We start from the raw sequence: 20,072 nt of genomic DNA, 5'->3' as shown, positions 1-20,072 counted from the left end.
TCCCCCAAATTTTTGTAATTTAGTGGGGGGAAGGATGGTCTTTTCAGTATATGGGACCAGATCAATAGGATATCCTAGTGGAAAGAAATTAACCTTGACTATCACCTCATACATATATAAATGTTAATTTGAAGTATATCATAGGCCTGATTGATTGATAAGTTGGGCTTCATTAAATTAAGGACTTCTTTTATCAAAAGAGACACCATTAGATGAGAGTGAAAACAAACCATAGACTGAGACCAGGTATATGTAGTTCAATCCACTGACAAAGGATTCCTGTTCAGAATATATAGGACTTCTGCAAACAATAACAAAAAGACAGACAACTCAGTAAAGTGTTTTGGATCATTTTGATTCTCATGGGGAGGGAGCAAACCTCCGCTAACTAGAATGTAATAACAGTTAAAGGAACAGAGCCTATAGTTAAACAGACCAGGTTCAAAGCTAGCTTCACTATTACAACCTGAGGGGTTTGGGTCAAATTATTTAATTATGTGTAACTCATTTCTTCATCTATAAAATGGGAATAATAGTAGTATTTATCACATAGCTATTTTAAGATTAAAGGAGGTCACACATGTGTTTAGCAGAGTGCCTGGTGAGTTCTTATTGTTATCCTCATCTAATTAAAGCATTCATCTAGCCAGACCATTTCATTCTTCAAGTATTGGCATATTTCATGTGTCTGTAATTGTTTGCCTCTTTCTGATTGTGGGAAGAGAGAAACAGTGATGAAAAGGCCAACCAACTGATGTAAACTCTCCAAGCTTTCATCTGAATATTGTCAGGCTTAACCTCCTGCTGTGAAGAAAACCTCAATTATTTGTTCTAATTTGAATGATTTCTGACATTTTATTCCAGCAGACTATCCTGGCAACCATGTTGGAGAGCACAGTGTGGCGAATTCCACAGCACAAACTACAACTGGCATGCCTGTTTCTGTACAGGTAGTGGCTCGCCATGGTGGGGGCCCCCCTAAAATCCACAGCTCTGGCCTCTCAGCAAAGTCTCCACAAGCCTCCACAACAGTGACACCAAAGAAGTGCTTTTTACAGATCACAGGCATGACCTGTGCATCCTGTGTGTCTAACATAGAGAGAAACCTGCAGAAAAAAGCCGGTAAGAGACCTATACCCACCTGTGTTACACTGGGAATGCTGCATCTGGACTGTCCAACACTGCATTCAGCAAAATGGGGCACCATGCTGTCCCTTCAGTCTCCACTGTCTGCATTTATCAGTGGCCCTGATAATCTGGTAGCAAGTTCATTATGTGATAGTATAGATGTTTGTCTAATGTTCATGGGCATGTTCTTTAAGAGGTATTTAGTTTGTTTGAGATAAATGTGTCTGAGTAAGTTAACTATGGGAATTCCAGTTTAGAGGTCATGGCACAATCTATTGTTAGCCTTCTCAATTGGCTTGTCCTTCTAGTATCCTTATCTTTCTCCTCCAATTCCATCAAGTGAATAAAAGCCTGTATTTTGTGAAGTTCCAATTTCAAATATTTCATTTTTTTTGTCCCTGTAAACTATAGAGTGCTGTGGATTTGCCAAAGTACATTTTCCAAACTACATTTTCAATATTCTCTTAAACCTGAAAGTGCAACAAAAATCCTGTCCCAATTTTTTGTTTGGAAAATATTTTAACCATGACCCTCCCATGCCACCAGAGGTAGAAAACTTTTCCCTTTCCTCACTCCAGTGGTTTCATGTGTCTCTCTGATGTGTCTCCCTGGCCCTTAGAGTCAACCCTAAATTAGGATGACACTTTGTCTAGCCTCGTTTAGCTCCCTGGAGCTTTAGAATGACCTTGTTCACATTGAGGTATTAAAAGGACTTCCTTTAGGGTCATCCACAGAAAGGCTGCCCATAAAATTAACCTGTATCTCAAAGTGCCTATGTTTCTGTTCCTGACTTGAATCCCTTATTTTTATCCTTTATGGCGTTCTTTTTTGTTGTTAATCCTTACCCAAGGATTTTTTTTTTCCATTGCTTTTTAGAAAGAGTGGAAGGGAGCAAGAGTGGGAGGGAGGAAGGAAGAGAAACATTGACGTGAGAGAGACACATCTATCGGTTGGTGAGAGAGACACAATGATCAGTTGCCTCCCACATACACCCCAACAGCGGGTGGGGAGCAAACCTGCAACCCAGGTACCTACCCTTGACCAGGAATCAAACCCATGACCCTTTGGTGCTCGGGCCGATGCTCTAACCACTTGGCACACTGGTCAGGGCCCTTTATGGCATTCTTAAAGCACATCATTGCTTTCATCTATATCAGTGGTTCTCAACCTTCCTAATGCTGCGACCCTTTAATACAGTTCCTTATGTTGTGGTGACCCCCAATTTCATTGTTACAAATTGAACATAATTAAAGCATAGTGATTAATCACAAAAACAATATGTAATTGTATATGTGTTTTCCGATGGTCTTAGGTGACCCCTGTGAAAGAGTAGTTCGACCCCCAAAGGGGTCGCGACCCACAGGTTGAGAACCGCTGATCTATATCAACACAATAGTGTTATTAGCAAGATGGTCCATGGGATTTTTCACTTCTTGAAATTATCAGAAACTGGAAAACCAGTTTTGAAAATTATTTTTCTTTATATGAAAGTGACTGAAGAAAAAGTTTATCTTTACTGCAACAGTAGTTGCTGGCTGCAGACTAGATCCCTTGCTTTGAGATGCTTGCACCCATCAGTGTATTTTAGAGCCTGACTCGGAGTGGCCCCCCGGGCCAGCAGCACAAGCATCACCTTGGGAGCTGGCTGACCTGCAGAACCTCAGACACTACCCCAGACCCACTGAACCAGAATCTGTAGTTTAATAAGGTCTTCAAAGTGATTCATATGCCCATAAAGTGTGAGAAATATTGTTCTAGAACAGTGGTTCACACTCTTAGCTATACATTAGAATCACTTGGGGAGCTTTGAAAATGATGCCTCACGCTCAACTGCAGATTCTGATTTAATTGGTATGGGTTAAGAGCCAAGCGGTCCTACTGTGCAGGCCAAGTTTGAGAATCACTGTTCCAGAGACTTCGGGGGCAGATGGGTTTTTTGTTATTGTTTTTCTAGGTTATGTTGGACACCCAGAGACCTTTCCTAGAGTGTTACAGCTGTAGCTTGATGGTTTCAGGTATTCTCTCCGTGCTGGTTGCCTTGATGGCTGGAAAGGCAGAAGTTAAGTACAATCCAGAAGTCATCCAGCCACTCGAGATAGCTCAGCTCATCCAGGACTTGGGCTTTGGGGCAGCAGTAATGGAAGACTACACGGGCTCCGATGGTGACATTGAGCTGATCGTAAGTACAGTGACTGAGCTGGAGCTGGGGCTAGCGGGTGGCAGGCCTCTGACAACCTGCAGATGTGATCAGTCAGCTTTCCCCATCTTGCATATATCCTGTTTGCTGTTGGTTTGTTTGTATTATTTTGTATTGTAGCCAACAGGACCTCTTCATTTTGTGAAGGAATGTTCGTTATGTCAGAAAGTCACAGGAGTGAATCCCATTGGGCACATTCAGGCTATAAGGAGAAGGAGGAGGAGATGGTGGGAGTGTTGGAGGAAGATGAATTTAATTAAAATGGCGACTGTCCCAAGTTGGTGGTTGGAGGGAGTTGAATAGGAACACTCCATACAGTCTGCATAGAGGAAGCTAGAATGTCAGCGGTGTCTTGAGGCTGGAGGAGGTGAATCGGCACTGTAGCCAGTGCCATTACAGATGAAGGGGGCTTGTAAGTGGGCACAGGGCATCCAGAAGGTAACTGGTGAGAAGATTGTCCTGAAGTGCTCAGTCTGAGTGAAGGCCAAGTATAGTTGCTGTTCCCAGTGTGGTCACGGTGGCAGGTGTAGGGTGGTGGTGGTAGGGAGTGGGGTATTTTCTGTCCATTGTTGCCTGCTGCATGTGTCAACAAATGGTTGAAAACAACAGGTATGTCTACTATTTTGAAAATGCTATGTTTACAAGCACTTACGTAGAAACCTCGTTTTGTGTAAATAAAGCAGACATAGAAAAAATGCACAAGGAATTGAGTAATGCTGTTTTACTTAGGTAAAAGAATCTTTTACTTACTTCCTGTGTTTAGTCACTGCCTAAAGGTAAGTAAATGTTTAAAGAAAAAGTACTAAGGACACGAATGGCACTTTGACCTGCTGATAGGTGGTGTTCTTTGTTGAGTGAAGTCTTTGCTCTGGATGGGCCTCCATGTGTGTTGAGTGGCAAAGGGTGATACTCACTGGATTACGGCTCAAGTCAGCCTCTGTGATCTGAGCAGGGTGCCTGCTCAGACCACTATGGTGTGGAAAAATCTGAATCAAGAATATGGTTGGGAAAGGTGAAACGTTTTTGAGAAATGTTTTTATCATCACCTGTTCAGACATTTTATGTGTGTATTTAATGGTATTCTGGGAAATGCTGTCCACTGATACTTGGAGGAGTGAATTATCTGGTTTGCCTTCTACATACTGCAGGGATGGAATATCTCACTCCTGTTTCTCAAGCCAAGATACACAGCATGGCGTGGCAGAGTGGCATAGCTTTCACTGGGCTTGAATTCAGGCTCTGTCGCTGCAGGGATGTGTCCTCACCTGGTCTGTGAGATCATCTCACGGTGCTTGCTGCAGCAGTGCAGAGCCAGGCTCCGCTCTGCCACTCATTGGTGTGTGACTTTGGACAAGTTCCTAAACCTCCTAGTGCTGGGGTTACTGAGATCTGCCTTGCAGGGTTGATATGAGCAGGATAGTGCCTAGGGCAGTGCCTGGCAAGTTGCAAGTGTGCAATAAGTGTTACCTATTATTACTATAAAAGTAAAATGAGATCTTAGAAGCAACATTGAAATATTTGTAGACTTTATAGAATTCTATTTGCACAGCCACCTGCCAGCCAGTAAGCTTCTTGTCTGTGTGATGGTCCTTCCTTTCCTCCTTTTCCTTCCATCTCATTATAGATGAGCTTGCTTCTCCTTTTCCCCTAATTCCACATGGGACTCTTCCATCTCTTCTAATACTTGATTCTAGAATTACTGATCCAGATTTCAAAGTGTAGCTCTAGTCTCATTCCAGTACTCATTACCCCTCCATGACTTCCCATCCCTCCATGACTTCCCATCAAGTGCTGGCCTAGCAACCCTTTTTATTTTTATTTTAATTTAATTTTATTTTTTGTTAATCCTCACCTGAGGATATTTTTCCCATTGATTTTTTAATTAGAATGGAAGGGAAGGGGAGAGACAAAGAGAGAGAAACATTGATGTGAGAGACACACATCGATTGGTTGCCTCCACACGCGCCCCAACAGGGGCCGGGGATTGAGCCTGTAACCAAGGTACATGCCCTTGACCAGAATTGAACCTGTGACCCTTCAGTCCGAGGGCTGATGCTCTAACCACTGAGCCCCCAGCTAGGGCTTAGCAACCCTTTTTAGTTGGGTGCTCAAGATCTTCATGTGGTCCCAGCCAACATGGCAGGCTTCCTCTTCATTGCATATCCTGTGCCCTGCCAATGTTGACTATTGGTTGCCAGAACACCACATGCTGCCCTGCCTTTTGTTTTTTCCCATGCTTCTCTCTCTGTGGTTATTCTTACTTTTACCTGGAAATACCCTATCCATACTGAGGGACTGCCTCAAATCCTATTAACTCGATCACTCACTTTCTAAGTCATTTTCTCCTGTTGATAATGAGCTATTGACATTCTTACCCACTGCTGCAGACCAGATGCCAGCAACACTCGGGACCATAGAGAGTATTTCAAGAGCTCAGAGGGTTTTGTAGAGTTGCACATCCTTATCAGTTTGAGGCAGAGAAGGTGCATGCGCTATTATTCTGGTGTTGCTGGTGAGATGACTGAGACAGAGTGTAGTTGGCTGATGAAAGCCTGTAGTTGTCAGAGCTGGAAGTCACACCTCCGTCATTTGCCATCTGCTTAGTAGAGTGGCTATGTCTCCTGTACCAGAATTGGGGAAGAACCACTGTTTCTATACTTGATGCCCGCAGGTGAAGGATTGGGGTGAAGATGTTGCTCACAGGGTTTGAAGGTGGGAGAGTCTTGGGGAGGTACTGTGGGAGGAGGGGAGGCTCAGAAGCTCGTGGCTGCCTGTGTGCCTCTTTATTCTGGGTCAGCAGGATTTTTGTCATCTTGTGCTGCAGATCACTGGGATGACCTGCGCTTCCTGTGTTCACAACATAGAGTCCAAACTCATGAGGACGAATGGCATCACCCATGCCTCCGTGGCCCTAGCAACCAGCAAAGCCCATGTGAAGTTTGACCCTGAAATTATTGGTCCGAGGGATATTGTCAGAATTATTGAGGTAAGTCAGTCATTTAAAAAGTTATTCCCATCTTTTAAAAAACTAATTTATACCTATTGTAAGAGAAAGAGAGAGGGAGAGAGATTGAGAGAGAGAGAGAGAGAGAGAGAGAGAGAGAGAGAGAGAGAAAATACAGCTAAGGGGAAAAGGTCACTTAAAATCTTTCAACTTTTCCAATGGAAATAAGATGAATCATTGCAAAATAAACTGAATATCAGATATTCTAAGAGGAAAATCAGTGAATGGATAAGAATGTTGGAGAAAAAAGATGTTATTGTTTTAACTTCAGATATTCCCTGAGGAACATCAATATTGCCAAGATACCTGGTACATAGGGTTAAATCGCCTAAGTATATTTTTTAGGTATGATTTATGTCTGTACCAAGTATCTATAGACTAAAGAAATGTTGATATTTGAAAGAATTATATGCATTTGCCACTATGCTAGGCCTGCTTTATAATGGGAGAGTTTGGTAATTTTTCCTTTGGAAAATAAATTAGAATAGTTTTCACACACTCCCTACCTCTCTGTTCCACTCAGTTTGTCCACAGACCTACCATTTCCTTTTTAAGGTCTATATTATACTGCACCTTAAGAGGAAGAGCATTAGTGGTGATCTGAATGGGTTAAGACAGTCAAAACCAAACAAGATTAACTTGTAACAACTAATGGTAAAAATAAATGAAGTTTAGGAAACTACTGCTTAGGAACTTGCTTATGAAATGAAACATCTTGTAGCAGGTTTAATTTTGTCTGTACTTTTCTCTTCACTGTGTGTGTGCTGCATGCATATGTTTTAAGAGAGATGTCTGTTGAATGGCTTGGCAGAGCTTTTTGACATGGAAATAATACTGTCACTCTGCACTGCTGGACAGTGCCTCACACTCAGAGACAGACAACACAGCTTCTTTATCAGATGAAGAAAGATCCCAAGAGGGGCTAAGTACTTTGTTCACTGATGCCCAGCTAAAGATTGCAGGACTGTCTTTCAAACCCAGCTCTTACCAGCCTTTCTATTTCTACCGCACTACAGGTCTGTGATATGGCGTTGATTAGGCTAAGAAGTCAGACTGCTATACTAAGTAGTAGGGAGAGTCAAGGTGGTGCTTTGAACATGGCTCACTATCCTCCTGTATAATGCCCTTGCTGGCCTCCACGCTGTTCTCTAAGCTTGGCAACGGCCCCCTCTTTGTCCTTACTTGAGGCCAAGGTCTGGCCTCCATTCTTGTGAGTCTGGGGCATCTTTTCCTAGTATAATTCGTGTGGTATTAGTTGTATAAGGATTTGTCTTCAGACTATCTTAGATGCTCTTTCTCCCATCATTGCTTTAATTTTTGTGTGAAATCCCAGTGCCAGAGTTGTGGAGCCCTTCTTCATTTTGTGTTAGCTGACAGGACATTCCCTGACAGCTTTTTCTGTGTGTATTCCTAAAGGATATTAGAGACATTTAGTGATCAGATCAAATAAGGCGGAGAGGGCAAAGAAGAGAGGCAGCAAAGGAAATGTTTGGGTTAATCCCTGAAGATAGCATCAGAATGAGGTGCGGTCTCTGGTCTCAGTGGAAGTGACAGCTGCAGATATTGAATTAGCCACTGTCTGCTCAGAGTGAAGAGGCCTGGGTTGGGAGCCTGGAGAAGTGAGCACTTCCTCATGCAGAGAATGAAAGCAGCTGACCAGTCTATATTTGGGATTCCTTAACTCAAAATTTCTGAGTTTACAACTCAACACTGATCAGCTTGGGGCACACTGATATTATCTCCAGAGCTGCTGCCTTTGTTGACAGAAGGAACAGGAATTGCCACCTGAAGCCATCTCCTTGGGATGCAACAGCCTCTAAGCATAGATGGTGTGGGTCCTCTGACAGGATTCATAAAGTGATTTGGGTAAAGTTGTGGGAGGAAAAAACAGTACATTTCTCTGAGGCAATTTTAGATTAGCTTTCTAATATCAAAAGATGTAAAATGCTTTCTACCAATGTATGTTTTAACCAAGTGCCTTTCTCTTTGTTTTCCCCACCCTTCTCTTTTAATAATAAGGAAATCGGCTTTCATGCTTCCATGGCCCAGAGAAACCCCAGCGCTCATCACTTGGACCACAAGATGGAAATAAAGCAGTAGGTAGAACAGAAAAGATCAACTGAAGCTCTTGCTTCCCTCTCCCTGGGTGTGACCTGCCTTATTCTGTGCTTCTCAGTGTCCCTGCTTCCCTGATTTCCCACAGTGTTATCCACTTGGATTGGTTGCCTTTACCCTTGTTATGTTAACCCTCTAGTGCTGTCCACTAGACCTTTCTGCTGTGATAGAAACGTTCTATATCTTCTCTGCCCAGTATGGTAGCCACTAGCTAAGCTACTGAGTACTCAAAATGCAACTAATGTGACTGGGGAACCGAAGTTTAAATTTCATTTAATTTAACTAATTTTAATTTAAATAGCCACCTATGACTGGTGGCTAACAGATGGGACAGCACTTTTTTTGTTTTCTAAATATTTTTTATTGATTTCAGAGAGGAAGGGAAATGGAGGAGAGAGACAGAAATATCATGATGAGAGAATCATTAATCAGCTGCCTCTTGCACGCCTCCTACCTGGAGTGGAGCCCACAACCTAGGCATGTGCCCTGGCCAGGAATCGAAGTGTGATGACCTCCTGGTTTCTAGGTCGATGCTCAGTCACTCAGCCACATCAGCTGGGCAGGAACAGCACTTAAGTTGGAAGGAAGGGAGCATGGATTTTTTATTTTATAGTATTTTGATAACTTATTTGAATGGGTTCTAGAACTAGGATCCAAGGACAAGAATCATAGCCAGTTGGAAAGGAAATGGCCTGGGAAGCAGGAGACCTGAATTCATTCATTGTTTCAGATGTTCACATATTCATTCAATAAACAAGGCCACTGTCATATGCAGGACACTGTGCTAGGTGTAGGGGATGAATAGAATGTTCCTACCTTTGAGGTGCCCATTCCCTGGCTGGGAAAGAGTGGATGAGTGATGATTCAAGTGAGTTCTGGGAAGTCTGGAAGCCAAGAAGCAGAGGACACATGATCTGGGCCTCAAAGAATGAGTGGCAGTTCCCCGGGCTGAGGGAGTGGGTGTGGAAATGAGGGTGATCTGGGGGCACAGTGGCAGGGGAACTTCATGGATTCTCAGGTGGTTTCCTGTGGTTGGTTGGCCTGCAGCAGAGGGCTGGCAGTGAGGGGCTAATTCTTGGGGTCTTGGGCGGCCTCCTGAGGAGATGAGACTTGAATCTCATAGGCACTGGTTTTCAGTTAAGGTGCATCAGTTCCCACAACCATTTGGTTAGAATTTCATGGATGCTGAAGCTAATGTGAAACCACAGCTGTCACTGATGACCAACCCCCATTTCAAATTTCGGTGTTCAACAAGACAGCTTCACTGTTCTCCCCGACTATTTTAAGTATAGTTTTAAAAGTAAATGTCTAAGTAAGTTAATACTAATAAAAGGTTACTTTTATCTATTTTTTCTTGGGAGTTTGCATAAGATTACATTTTGAATAAAGAGCTGTAGGCAGCCATAGACAAAGATGTTAAGTCTCTTGGGCTGGATTCTCAGCTTCTGGGCCTCGGTTGCCTCACTTGTAGGTTGGAGCTAACATGTAAGCCATGGGCAGGCATGGGCTGATTCTAAACATCTCAAGAATGTCCTTGCAGCGAAGTTTAGACCTTTAGGTGCTCCCTCAGATGGCCTGTGTCAGGGAGAGAGCTTTTCTTTCATTTTAGCCCTTTCATTTTGCCCCACACATGTGACAAAGGCAAGTCTTAAGCTGAGTTCTCAGGAGAGGCCCAGCCATAATCCAAGTGGCAGGCGGTACCTGATCTGTTGGTATTGCTCGTTGCTTTCCAGGTGGAAGAAATCTTTCCTGTGCAGCCTGGTGTTTGGCATCCCTGTTATGGGTTTAATGATCTATATGTTAATACCCAGCAATGAACCCCATGAGTCTATGGCCCTGGACCACAACATCATTCCAGGATTGTCGATTCTAAATCTCGTCTTCTTTATCTTGTGTACCTTTGTCCAGGTGCGTACCAGAAAAAAGGTCAAACCTCTGCCTTTCATGTTTGTGCGTGACCAGCACTTGATTGCAGCTTTCCTGAACTACCCTGGCCCACTGCTGCTTTTTTCCATCTTAGGTCCAGCAGCGGGTGTCCTCTGCCACAGAGGACTTATAAGAATCTTGTTTCTCTGTCAGTTTCACTGTTGATTGCAGATGATTGACATCTGACTGGCATAGCAACCACCTTGTTGCAAGGATTGGTGAACCAGTTGTCTTCAGTTTGCTTTTCTTTTAGCTTAATTTACCTTTGTTGTTAGAAGCAGCAGTTAGATCACTGTGTAGCTCAAGCTTCTCTCTAATGTCTTATCTTGAGAGGTAGAAATGTGGTTCTCAGGAAATTGTAATTTAAAAGAGATGGGCCTCAGGGAACTTCTAGGAGGTAATATTAAGGAACTGGCCGTATTTCTATATGGCATCCATATATTTTGGATTAGAAATTAAAACTCCTGACTTAATATCAAAATGTTTAGGACTATCAAGGGGCAAGTCTTTGTAGGCTGAATTTGTGTATTTTTTCCTGTATTTTCTTTTTAATTCCAAATGTAGTGTACGTTTATTGTAAATAATTCAAGCCACATTGAAGTATAAAAAGAAAAGAAGATGATATATTTTCATTCCTGGCACCCTGCCTGCAGCCCAGTGCCATTCCCCAAGGTCACATTATTATTATTACTAGAGGCCCAGTGCATGAAATTCGTGCACTGGGGGAGTTGTCCCTCAGCCCAGCCTGTACCCTCTCCAATCTGGGAATCCTCGGGGGATCGGGCCTAAACCGGCAGTAGGACATCCTTCTCACAATCTGGGACTACTGGCTCCCAACTGCTCACCTGCATGCCTGCCTGATTGCCCCTAACCACTTCTGCCTGCCAGCCTGATCACCCCCTAACCACTCCCCTGCCAGCCTGATCGATGCCTAACTGCTCCCCTGCTGCCCAGTCACCCCCACTGCCCTCCCCTGCCGGCTCGGTTGCCCCCACTGCCCTCCCCTGCCAGCCCGATTGCCCCCAACTGCCCTCCCCTGCCAGCCTGGTTTCCCCCACTGCCCTCCCCTGCAGGCCTGGTCCCCCCCAACTGCCCTCCCCTGCCAGCCCGGTTGCCCCCACTGCCCTCCCCTGCAGGCCTGGTCCCCCCCAACTGCCCTCCCCTGCAGGCCTGGTCACCCCCACTGCCCTCCCCTGCAGGCCTGGTCACCCCCAACTGCCTTCCCCTGCAGGGCCTGGTCCCCCCAACTGCCCTCCCTTGCAGGCCTGTTCCCCCACAACTACCCTTCCCCTGCCGGCCATCTTTGACCACATTAGGGGTGGCCCATCTTGTATAAGGGTGTGATGGTCAAATTTGCATATTACCTCTTTTATTATATAGGATTACTAGTTGGTTGTGTATCTTTTTATCCATATAGGTAATATTTAAAGTATGTATCTATATGTGTATACATGTTCACATAAGGCAGACACATCATAATAAATGTAGTGATTTATAACTGCCCTCTCCACTTAATCGTGTACATCTTTCACTCTAGTGGTTTATACACTGAGTGGCCAGATTATTATGATCGGCCAGATTATTATGACCACCCCATCAGTACAATGAAGTGAATTAGTTATGCAAATAATAATAATAATAATAATAATAATAATAATAAAACCTTGAGAGTATTTGCTTAGAAAGTTTTTAATATTCAGTATTTTTGGAAGTGTCAGTGAAGTACTGTTGGGGTGGTCATAATAATCTGGCCACTCAGTGTAGATCTAACACACTCTCCCTAGGGACTGCATAGTATTGGCTACAGCATAAATGAAGTGTGATTTATTGTACCATTGTCACCATGGACATTTAAGTTGTGTACTCTGAGTTTTGAAGGTCTCCCATGCCCTTGATTATCCATTCCTGTGGCCATTAGTCCTCTGAATTAGGAAATATATTTCAAAAACATTGATTATAGAGGAAAAAATAACATCAAAATTGTGGGTGAGCCCAGAGTATTTGCCAGCCCAAGGGCCCTCTGGGCCTCCATTTGCTCCTTGAACACTGTGCCCTGCTTGTTTCAGCTATCCCTTCATCTGTCTTTCAGTTCCTCGGTGGGTGGTACTTCTACGTTCAGGCCTACAAATCTCTGAGACACAGAGCTGCCAACATGGATGTGCTCATCGTGCTGGCCACCAGCATTGCCTATGCCTACTCTCTGGTCATCCTGGTGGTGGCCATTGCGGAGAAGGCTGAGAGGAGCCCCGTGACATTCTTTGACACTCCCCCCATGCTCTTTGTGTTCATTGCCCTGGGGCGGTGGCTGGAACACGTGGCAAAGGTAAGTGCAGCTTTATGTTACAAGAACGCTTCCTTCAGTAACACAAATCTTAATACATCTGAACACCATGTTTAGAATTACTAACTATACACAATTAGAGCAAGACTTAAAAGAAATGTGAAACCTACATATACTAGTAATTAGGTGCTTTGATCACTAATCTCCAAATTGGTTGCTACTTCTGAAATCCCAGATAATCTGGTTAATTATTAAAACCTTTGTTCGGTGCATTGTGTCATGGAAAGAACCCTGGATTTCAGGTCAGAGGTCATGCCATCTCTTAGTACATAACTGAGTATACTACTTATTAGTCTAGAAATCCGCATTTCCACTAATGCAGGTTATTAAAAATGGGCCATGCCATTTTAAATAACCTGCATTGTACTCAGTATTTTAATGTATCTTATAAATGAATGGGGCCCTGGCCCTGAAAGAAATGGGCTTGAACCTAAAAGAAAACTATCAGTGGGTAGATTGGTATTATTTTTTCAGTCTGAAATGTAATTAATTGAACTGTGGCCTTTGTGCATTCAGTGTGGCGATAACATGACTGTGTTGATGCTCAGTGGGTCCCATCGACCAGGAGAGCCCTTTGGTGTGCTGTTAGGGGGGCAGACTTTTCCTGCAGGGGTCAGTTTATGATACTTCTTGTTTTACATTCTGGTTATTTCTTAGAGCAAAACCTCAGAAGCCCTTGCCAAACTCATGTCTCTCCAAGCCACAGAAGCCACCGTGGTGACCCTTGGCGAGGACAACTCAATCATCAGGTGTGTTATCTTCATCCAGAGTGCTTGGTCAATTTATGTCAATCTGTGTCATACACATCAAACACCCATCGTGTATGTGACACTAGACCTCATGAAAGCAGGCATAGACATGCACAATAAGATTCCTCCTTCAATTCAGTCATGTACACCAGGCATTTAAGTACCAAAAGATAAGCACAAGTTCACAGTGCTGTATGCTGCTAAATGATAAATTAGAGGTACAGACGATTTGTAGCCCTGGAATTTAGAAGAGGAAGGCTTGTGGTGGTCAAGAAAAGCTTCCCAAGGAACATGGAGTGTGAGCTGGGCCTTCCTTGCAAGATTCAGAGGATTCAGACAAGCTGAGAGATAAGGGTTTCAGCTTGCCAAAAAATAAAAAAGGAAGTAGTATTTTTCTTTCTTACAAGGTTGGCAGATATTAAAAATGATTATTTTCATTATTGCTGGAACTTATATAGCATTTGCTGTTTGCCAGACTCTATTCTAACCTATTTTATTTAATCTAACAAAAATATAATAATAATAAAACTTTGAGTAAGGGACTAATAGTACCATTATTTTAAAGATGAGGAAACTGCCCTAACCGGTTTGGCTCAGTGGATAGAGTGTCGGCCTGTGGACTGAAGGGTCCCAGGTTCGATTCTGGTCAAGGGCATGTACCTTGGTTGCAGGCACATCCCCAGTAGGGGGTGTGCAGGAGGCAGTTGATCGATGTTTCTAACTCTCTATCCCTCTCCATTCCTCTCTGTAAAAAACCAATAAAATATATTTTTTTAAAAAGATGAGGAAACTGAAATTCAGAGAAGCTAAGCAACTGGCCCATGGTCACACAGGTAGTAAGGAGTTGAATTGGGATATAACCCAGGCTGTTGGTTTCAGAGTCCATATTCTTTACCCTTACATATACTGACGCTTAAAGCATATTTAATAATAGGGACATTTTTACAAATTTGCTTCTGTATTTCTCTGGTCAGCCTCATTTTCAAATTCTAGATAGTGGTTATTTATATGCTTTCTTCACATTTCTGAAATCTCCCCAGCTCTACCACTTTCCCTTTTAACCTGTGACCTCACTTGTGACTATTAACATCCACAAGTTTCCTGCCTCTCAAATTACAAAGCTGTCTTCCCCTGCTGCACACTCCTGCCTGCCCCATGGAACATGGGTCTCTCTCCTTGGGCCTCTGTTCAGGAGCTTCCTCTGTTGATTTCTTGTGGATCATCAGTGTCTCCATCTTTGCAGATTGTTACCATCCAGTATGACATATACTCCAAACTCTGTTGTTTACACCAACCTGTGCCCTTCTCCCACTGTGTACTTGTCCATTCATCACACTCTTTCCAGTGCTGGTTCACTGGCTGTGTCCTCCAAGAGACAAACTTCTGAGGTCACTGACACTGGTCCTTGTTCTCCAGTGGGGTTCTCAGTGAGCCTGTGTTGAGTACATGAACCATTCAGTGAGACCTGAAGAACTAAGCTAATGAGGCACAGGCTGACTGCAGCACTGTATTGTCTGGCTGCTGGTTTTTAAATACTAATCAGAATTATGGTGGTGATAGCTGAGATTTGAGAACTTATTATGTACCAGGTACACTACTCAGCACTTTGCATAAATTATCTGATTTAACCCTGATATGCCCTATGAGGCAGGTGCTCTCATGATTTCCCTTTTATTAGGAAGAATCTTAGGTACGTGTCCACATCAGGTGAGTGGCAGGGCTGGGAATAGAGCCCTGCAGACACAGAGCCACCCTTCAGACAGGAGGACCCCGTTGGCACTTGTAGGCTTGTTGGCACCTGTAGGCTTCCACGTGCACTTGGTTACTTCTACGCTAGTAATCTTCTTGGCTGCTTTATTTTTTCCTTTTTCTTCTTTTTAAATTTATCTTTATTGGTGAAAGTATTACAGATGTCCCCTTACCCACCCACCCTCACTCCCATCCCTCCCCAGGCCTTCCCCAAATTATTGCTTTTCTTCTAAATTAATGACGAGAGTTTCTGAGAAGTGAAAATGTTCAGGTCAGGAATAAAACCAAGAGCAACTTCATTTACTGTTTACTGTTGAAAATGCGTCTGAAAGCGTGGACTACCATGGCAATGGACAGCTCCATTGACTTCAATACAGGAGACATGCATCTTTGCCAGAAGGCAAAAGCTAGTTGAAATAACAAAGTACAGTGGGGCTAAATACCTGCCATAACTCAGTTCTTTTCCAAAGATGGTGATTAATTTTTGTTGGTGGACACATCATGGGCCTGACTACTACCATCATAATGTAGTGGTACCATTTTTTAAGCTAGGAGCTTGAAGACCATTCTGGCTTTGCCTCAGATGGGCTGTGTGCTTGGAGCACATCAATTAATGCCTGTTTTGTACAGTTCCTCTCTGTCAAATGGGGGAGGAGGGTCCTGACAGGGTGTTCTGGGCTACTTGGAGGAGATGGGCCCATGGTCACCCCTTGCTCTCCTGCCTTTCTGAGGAGCTTTGGTACCAGGCCTCCCCACCCCCAAGTCAGACTCTGCCTCCTACAGGGCCCTCCTGCATCTGGGCCTCTGCTGGCATGGACAGGTCCGCGGTGCCTTCTGAAGGCCACTGGAGTTTCCTGCCTCAGCTGGCTCCGTTCAGTGAGACCTTCTGCCAGGGCCACCTCTCCTTTCTCTCCATCCCAAGTCTTGGGTGATGGGAACGTCTGCATAGCTGTTTGATCTGGCAGTCATTTCTTCATTCTCCTCATTCCTTAAATATCGATGAATCTTGGCTTTCAGTGTTGGCCCCATTGTCTGTTGTCTTGGTGTGTTACAGACTGTCACTGGGATACCTCCTATCCCCTGTGTCTTCATTCTCAAAACCGCCTCAGGTGCCAGTGTTCCCCTGCCTGTTGGAATCCGTCTCTTGGGTGGGCATAAAGACCCAGTCCACCTGCCTGCGTCCTTCCCATCAGCTTCCCTCTGTGCTTCCTCCCAGATGCTTCCCTCTTCCCCTTGTGCCTGTTTGTCTCCGTGAATAGCACCATCCCACACCATCTCCCAGGCAGAGGCCTAGGTGTCCTATGTGACTCCTTTTCCTCTCATCCGCACTTACAGGCTCTGTCCTCTCACTTCTAGTTCCACAGCCGCTGGTGGCCTCGCACGCTGCCCCTCCCACTGCAACCACACTTGCTCAGGCCACTGCCATCTCTCGTCTGAAGCATTGTAACACTCTTGGTCTCCTTCAAAATATTTCCCACAAATCAGATGGCGTTATTGTGTAGCTATTTTGCTATTGTACATCCTCAGCACACATGTGAGACTCAGCATCTGCCCTGTGTGCCTCTTGGGCTCAGCCTCTTGTGCTGTCATTCCTCCGAATCGTCCACCCACTGGCAGTTCCTAGGAAGAGGCTCTCTCCTGTCTCCAGGCCTCTGTACACTGCACGTGTCATCTCTGCCTCTGAACACCTTTCTTCCTTCCCCTTCACCTGGCTCCTGTCCTTCAGGTCTTGGTTTAGATTCGTGTCCTCCAGAAGCCTTTCCTGTCCCAAGGCCTGGCTTGTGGTCACTCCTCAGTGCTCTCCAAGCACTTGGTGCCTTCGGTCACCCTGGACATACACGTGGCAGGTGCTCAGATACTGACTAGTTGAATGAATGAAACAACTGTCAAATGTTAAATACATTCCACATGCATATTGCTTGACATTGAAAGGCCTGCACAGCCTGGTCCCCAATCTCCCACATTAAAGTGTTTTGTTTCTTATAACTGGGAAAACAAAATTATAACTTTTATCTAGGCCAGTGGCTAGTCTAAGTGTGTGTGTGTGTGTTGTCTTTTGTTTTTTGTTTTGTTAATCCACACCCAAGGATATTTTTTTCCGTTGATTTTTAGAGAGAGTGGAAAAGAGGGAGGGAAGGGGAGAGAGGAACATCAATTGGTTGCCTTCCACACAGGTCCCAATGGGAGCCAGGGATCAAACCTGCAATCTAGGTACGTGACTTTGACTGGGCCCTTGACTGAGAATCGAACCCAAGATCTTTCAGTGCTTGGACTGACATTCTAACCACTGAGCAACACCAGCCAGGGCTTTTCTGTTTGTTTTTAACTTGTGTTAGACAAGTAAGCAGACAGGCAAGGTAAACAGACTGCTGGCAGAAACTCTTAAAGTTGAAGAAATGCTAGGGTAAAAACTGTTTCAATTAAATATATCTCCACAACTCAGCATTTTGGAGGCCATTAGTTGCTGAAGGAGAAATGCTACTGGGAACACACCAGAAGGAGCCACCTTCACCCCTATAAAGGGCTGTTCACTTCAAATTAAGCTGTTTAGAGTTAGGAAGATTGGTTAATTCAGATCAAAGTGGAAATTTAAAGTTAGAGTAAGCAGATATTAGCATTACTAATACAAGGGCACCTAATTGGACATGTGTGCCAAGTATCACCATATAAGCCAAAAGCCTAGTAGGTAGCTAATGGGGGAGGAGAGATTCTGCCCCCACAGTCCTCTTTTCTGAAGTGAGCAGGCGTTCCTTTTCCTGACACAGCCACCTCTTGCCAAGTGGAGACCTCTGGGATGATAAGCTTTTCTCCAGGTCATACAGACAGAACTCAGAAAGGCAGAGTTGGAGCCTGGATGTCTCCATCGCTGGAAGGCTTCAAAAGAAAACAGAGTATTCTCGAGTTGCAGAGATCCTCCCCTTCTTCTTGTTCGCCACCCTGCCGAGTCACCAGTTTACACATCCGACACTCAGGACTTTAGTCTGCTGCCCACTTTCCCTTGAAAGGTCTCCTTTTCAGTACTCCCTTTATTTCATTACTAGAGGCCCAGTGCATGAAATTCGTGCATGGGTAGGGTCCCTAGGCCTGGCCAGCGATCAGGGCCGATCAGATTCCTGCCTCCCCGCCTCCTCCTTCCCTTGCTCCCTCAGTGCCCCACTGCCACTGGTCACCTGCCATGTTCCACACCACCCCCTGGTGGTCAGTGCACATCATAGCGAGCAATCAAACTTCCGGTCTCCAGGTTGAACTCCCAAGGGGACACTTTGCATATATAGATGGCCATTATTGAAGTAACATATTAAATATGCTTTTAGCTTCTAGCCTGCAAACCTCCCAAGAGGAAGACTCCACTTTGTCCTGTTCATTACTGCAGCCTAGTACAACGGTTGTTACACAGAGGCTGGTCAATAGTGCTGGACACTTACTATATGTCAGGCACTGGGACTCCCATCATCTCAGTTAATCTTGGGAACAAAATTGCTATTGTGGAAAGGAGGACTCTGGCTTTGAACCAGGGTTTGACCCGGATTGCACTGCTGCTCCGTGGCGAGGACTCTGAGCTCCTGAGGTCAGGGCCATGTCTGCCTTGCTCACTCCTGTGTCCCCAGCTCCTGGTGCACACAGTGCACACGTGAATTTAGTCTCAGGGTAGGCTTCGTGTGCTCAGGCAGCCTGCACCAGGTGACACCGCTGGAGCAGTGTGCCCTCACAGCCTCGCAGGAAGGTGGCGGTGTGGTGGGTGCATCTGGACCTTCAGGTTCGGGCAACATTGAGTCCTCACTACAGAGGACATTCCTAACACTTTTTAAAAAAGAAAATATTGATGTAAATATATAAAATCTGTCTGCACAAGCTGGTTCCTGAGTCTTATACATTTATACAGTGATTTTTCAAGAAATGGGCACCTATGTCCAATTTTGTACCTTTCTTAGAAATGTTCAGGTTTTTGCCCAAGTGGGCGAATATCACCTATCTCATATGCTTTTGGGAAGATTCAGTGAGAGAAGACATCTACAAATCTAGCACTGTACCTGCACTCAGTAAATGTCTTTTTCTTTCTCACATAAATAAGGTGGCTTTTTGTACATCCTCTCTGGTAGTGTAAATGTAGACTTTGTAGAACAAAAGGAAAGTATAAAATAACCTCAGAGTTCTGCTTGTTGTACAGGCCTGATTTTCTGATTTTTCACCATTTTTTTGTGAGCCAGTAAGTGCTGTATATTTGGCCCACACAATGCTTTTAGAGAGGTGCTACCAAAGCTGGTCATGGTTCCCTGCCTGGTCCCTCTCGCTTCCTCACTCTTCCTGCCGGTCCTCCTCCCTTTCTCTCTCTCACCACCCCACCATCATACAATTTACACTTTATGTGCAATTCATGATTTCCTATCTTAATTCGCTCCCTCTTCTGCTTCTGTTATTTTCTCCCCTTTCACAACAAAACTTCTTTTAAAAGTTGACTTTAGCTGCTATCTTCGTTTCCCTACTTCACATTCTCTCTTCAGCCCATTCCAGTTGAGCTTCTGCCTCCACCAATTTCTGCAATTGCTTTTGCCAAAGCCATCAAGTAATTTCCATGTACCCAAATCCAACCTTAATCCACATTTCAATCTCTCACCAGCACTTTTAGCCTTTAATGCCCCTTACATTTTTCTTTTTTATTAATGTATAATTTATATTCACTGAAGTACACAAAATTTTTTTTTATTAAATCTTTATTGTTCAGATTACATTTGTTCCTCTTTCCCCCCCCCATAACTCCCCTTCCTCCCAGTTCCCGCCCCACCCTCCGCCCTCACTCCCCACCCACTGTCCTCATCCATATGTGCACGATTTTGTCCAGTCTCTTCCCGCATCTCCATTCCC

At 44.3% G+C, this 20,072-nt stretch overlaps 1 protein-coding gene across 1 annotated transcript in view; it reads left to right on the top strand.

Annotated features, from left to right (window-relative positions):
• ATP7B (ATPase copper transporting beta) overlaps nucleotides 1–20,072 on the top strand; it is an 86,030-nt gene that overhangs the window by 46,405 nt on the left and 19,553 nt on the right. The window contains exons 4-10 of the mRNA XM_006083566.3: nucleotides 865–1,122; nucleotides 3,144–3,307; nucleotides 6,150–6,311; nucleotides 8,349–8,425; nucleotides 10,178–10,352; nucleotides 12,460–12,693; nucleotides 13,369–13,460. Of these exons, the coding sequence (XP_006083628.1) occupies nucleotides 865–1,122; nucleotides 3,144–3,307; nucleotides 6,150–6,311; nucleotides 8,349–8,425; nucleotides 10,178–10,352; nucleotides 12,460–12,693; nucleotides 13,369–13,460 (1,162 nt within the window). The remainder of the gene's footprint in view (nucleotides 1–864; nucleotides 1,123–3,143; nucleotides 3,308–6,149; nucleotides 6,312–8,348; nucleotides 8,426–10,177; nucleotides 10,353–12,459; nucleotides 12,694–13,368; nucleotides 13,461–20,072) is intronic.

This window comes from Myotis lucifugus, unplaced genomic scaffold, assembly GCF_000147115.1.
Source record: "Myotis lucifugus unplaced genomic scaffold, Myoluc2.0 scaffold_7, whole genome shotgun sequence".
Classification (NCBI taxonomy): Eukaryota; Metazoa; Chordata; class Mammalia; order Chiroptera; family Vespertilionidae; genus Myotis; species Myotis lucifugus.
This window is presented reverse-complemented; position numbering and strand designations above follow the sequence as displayed.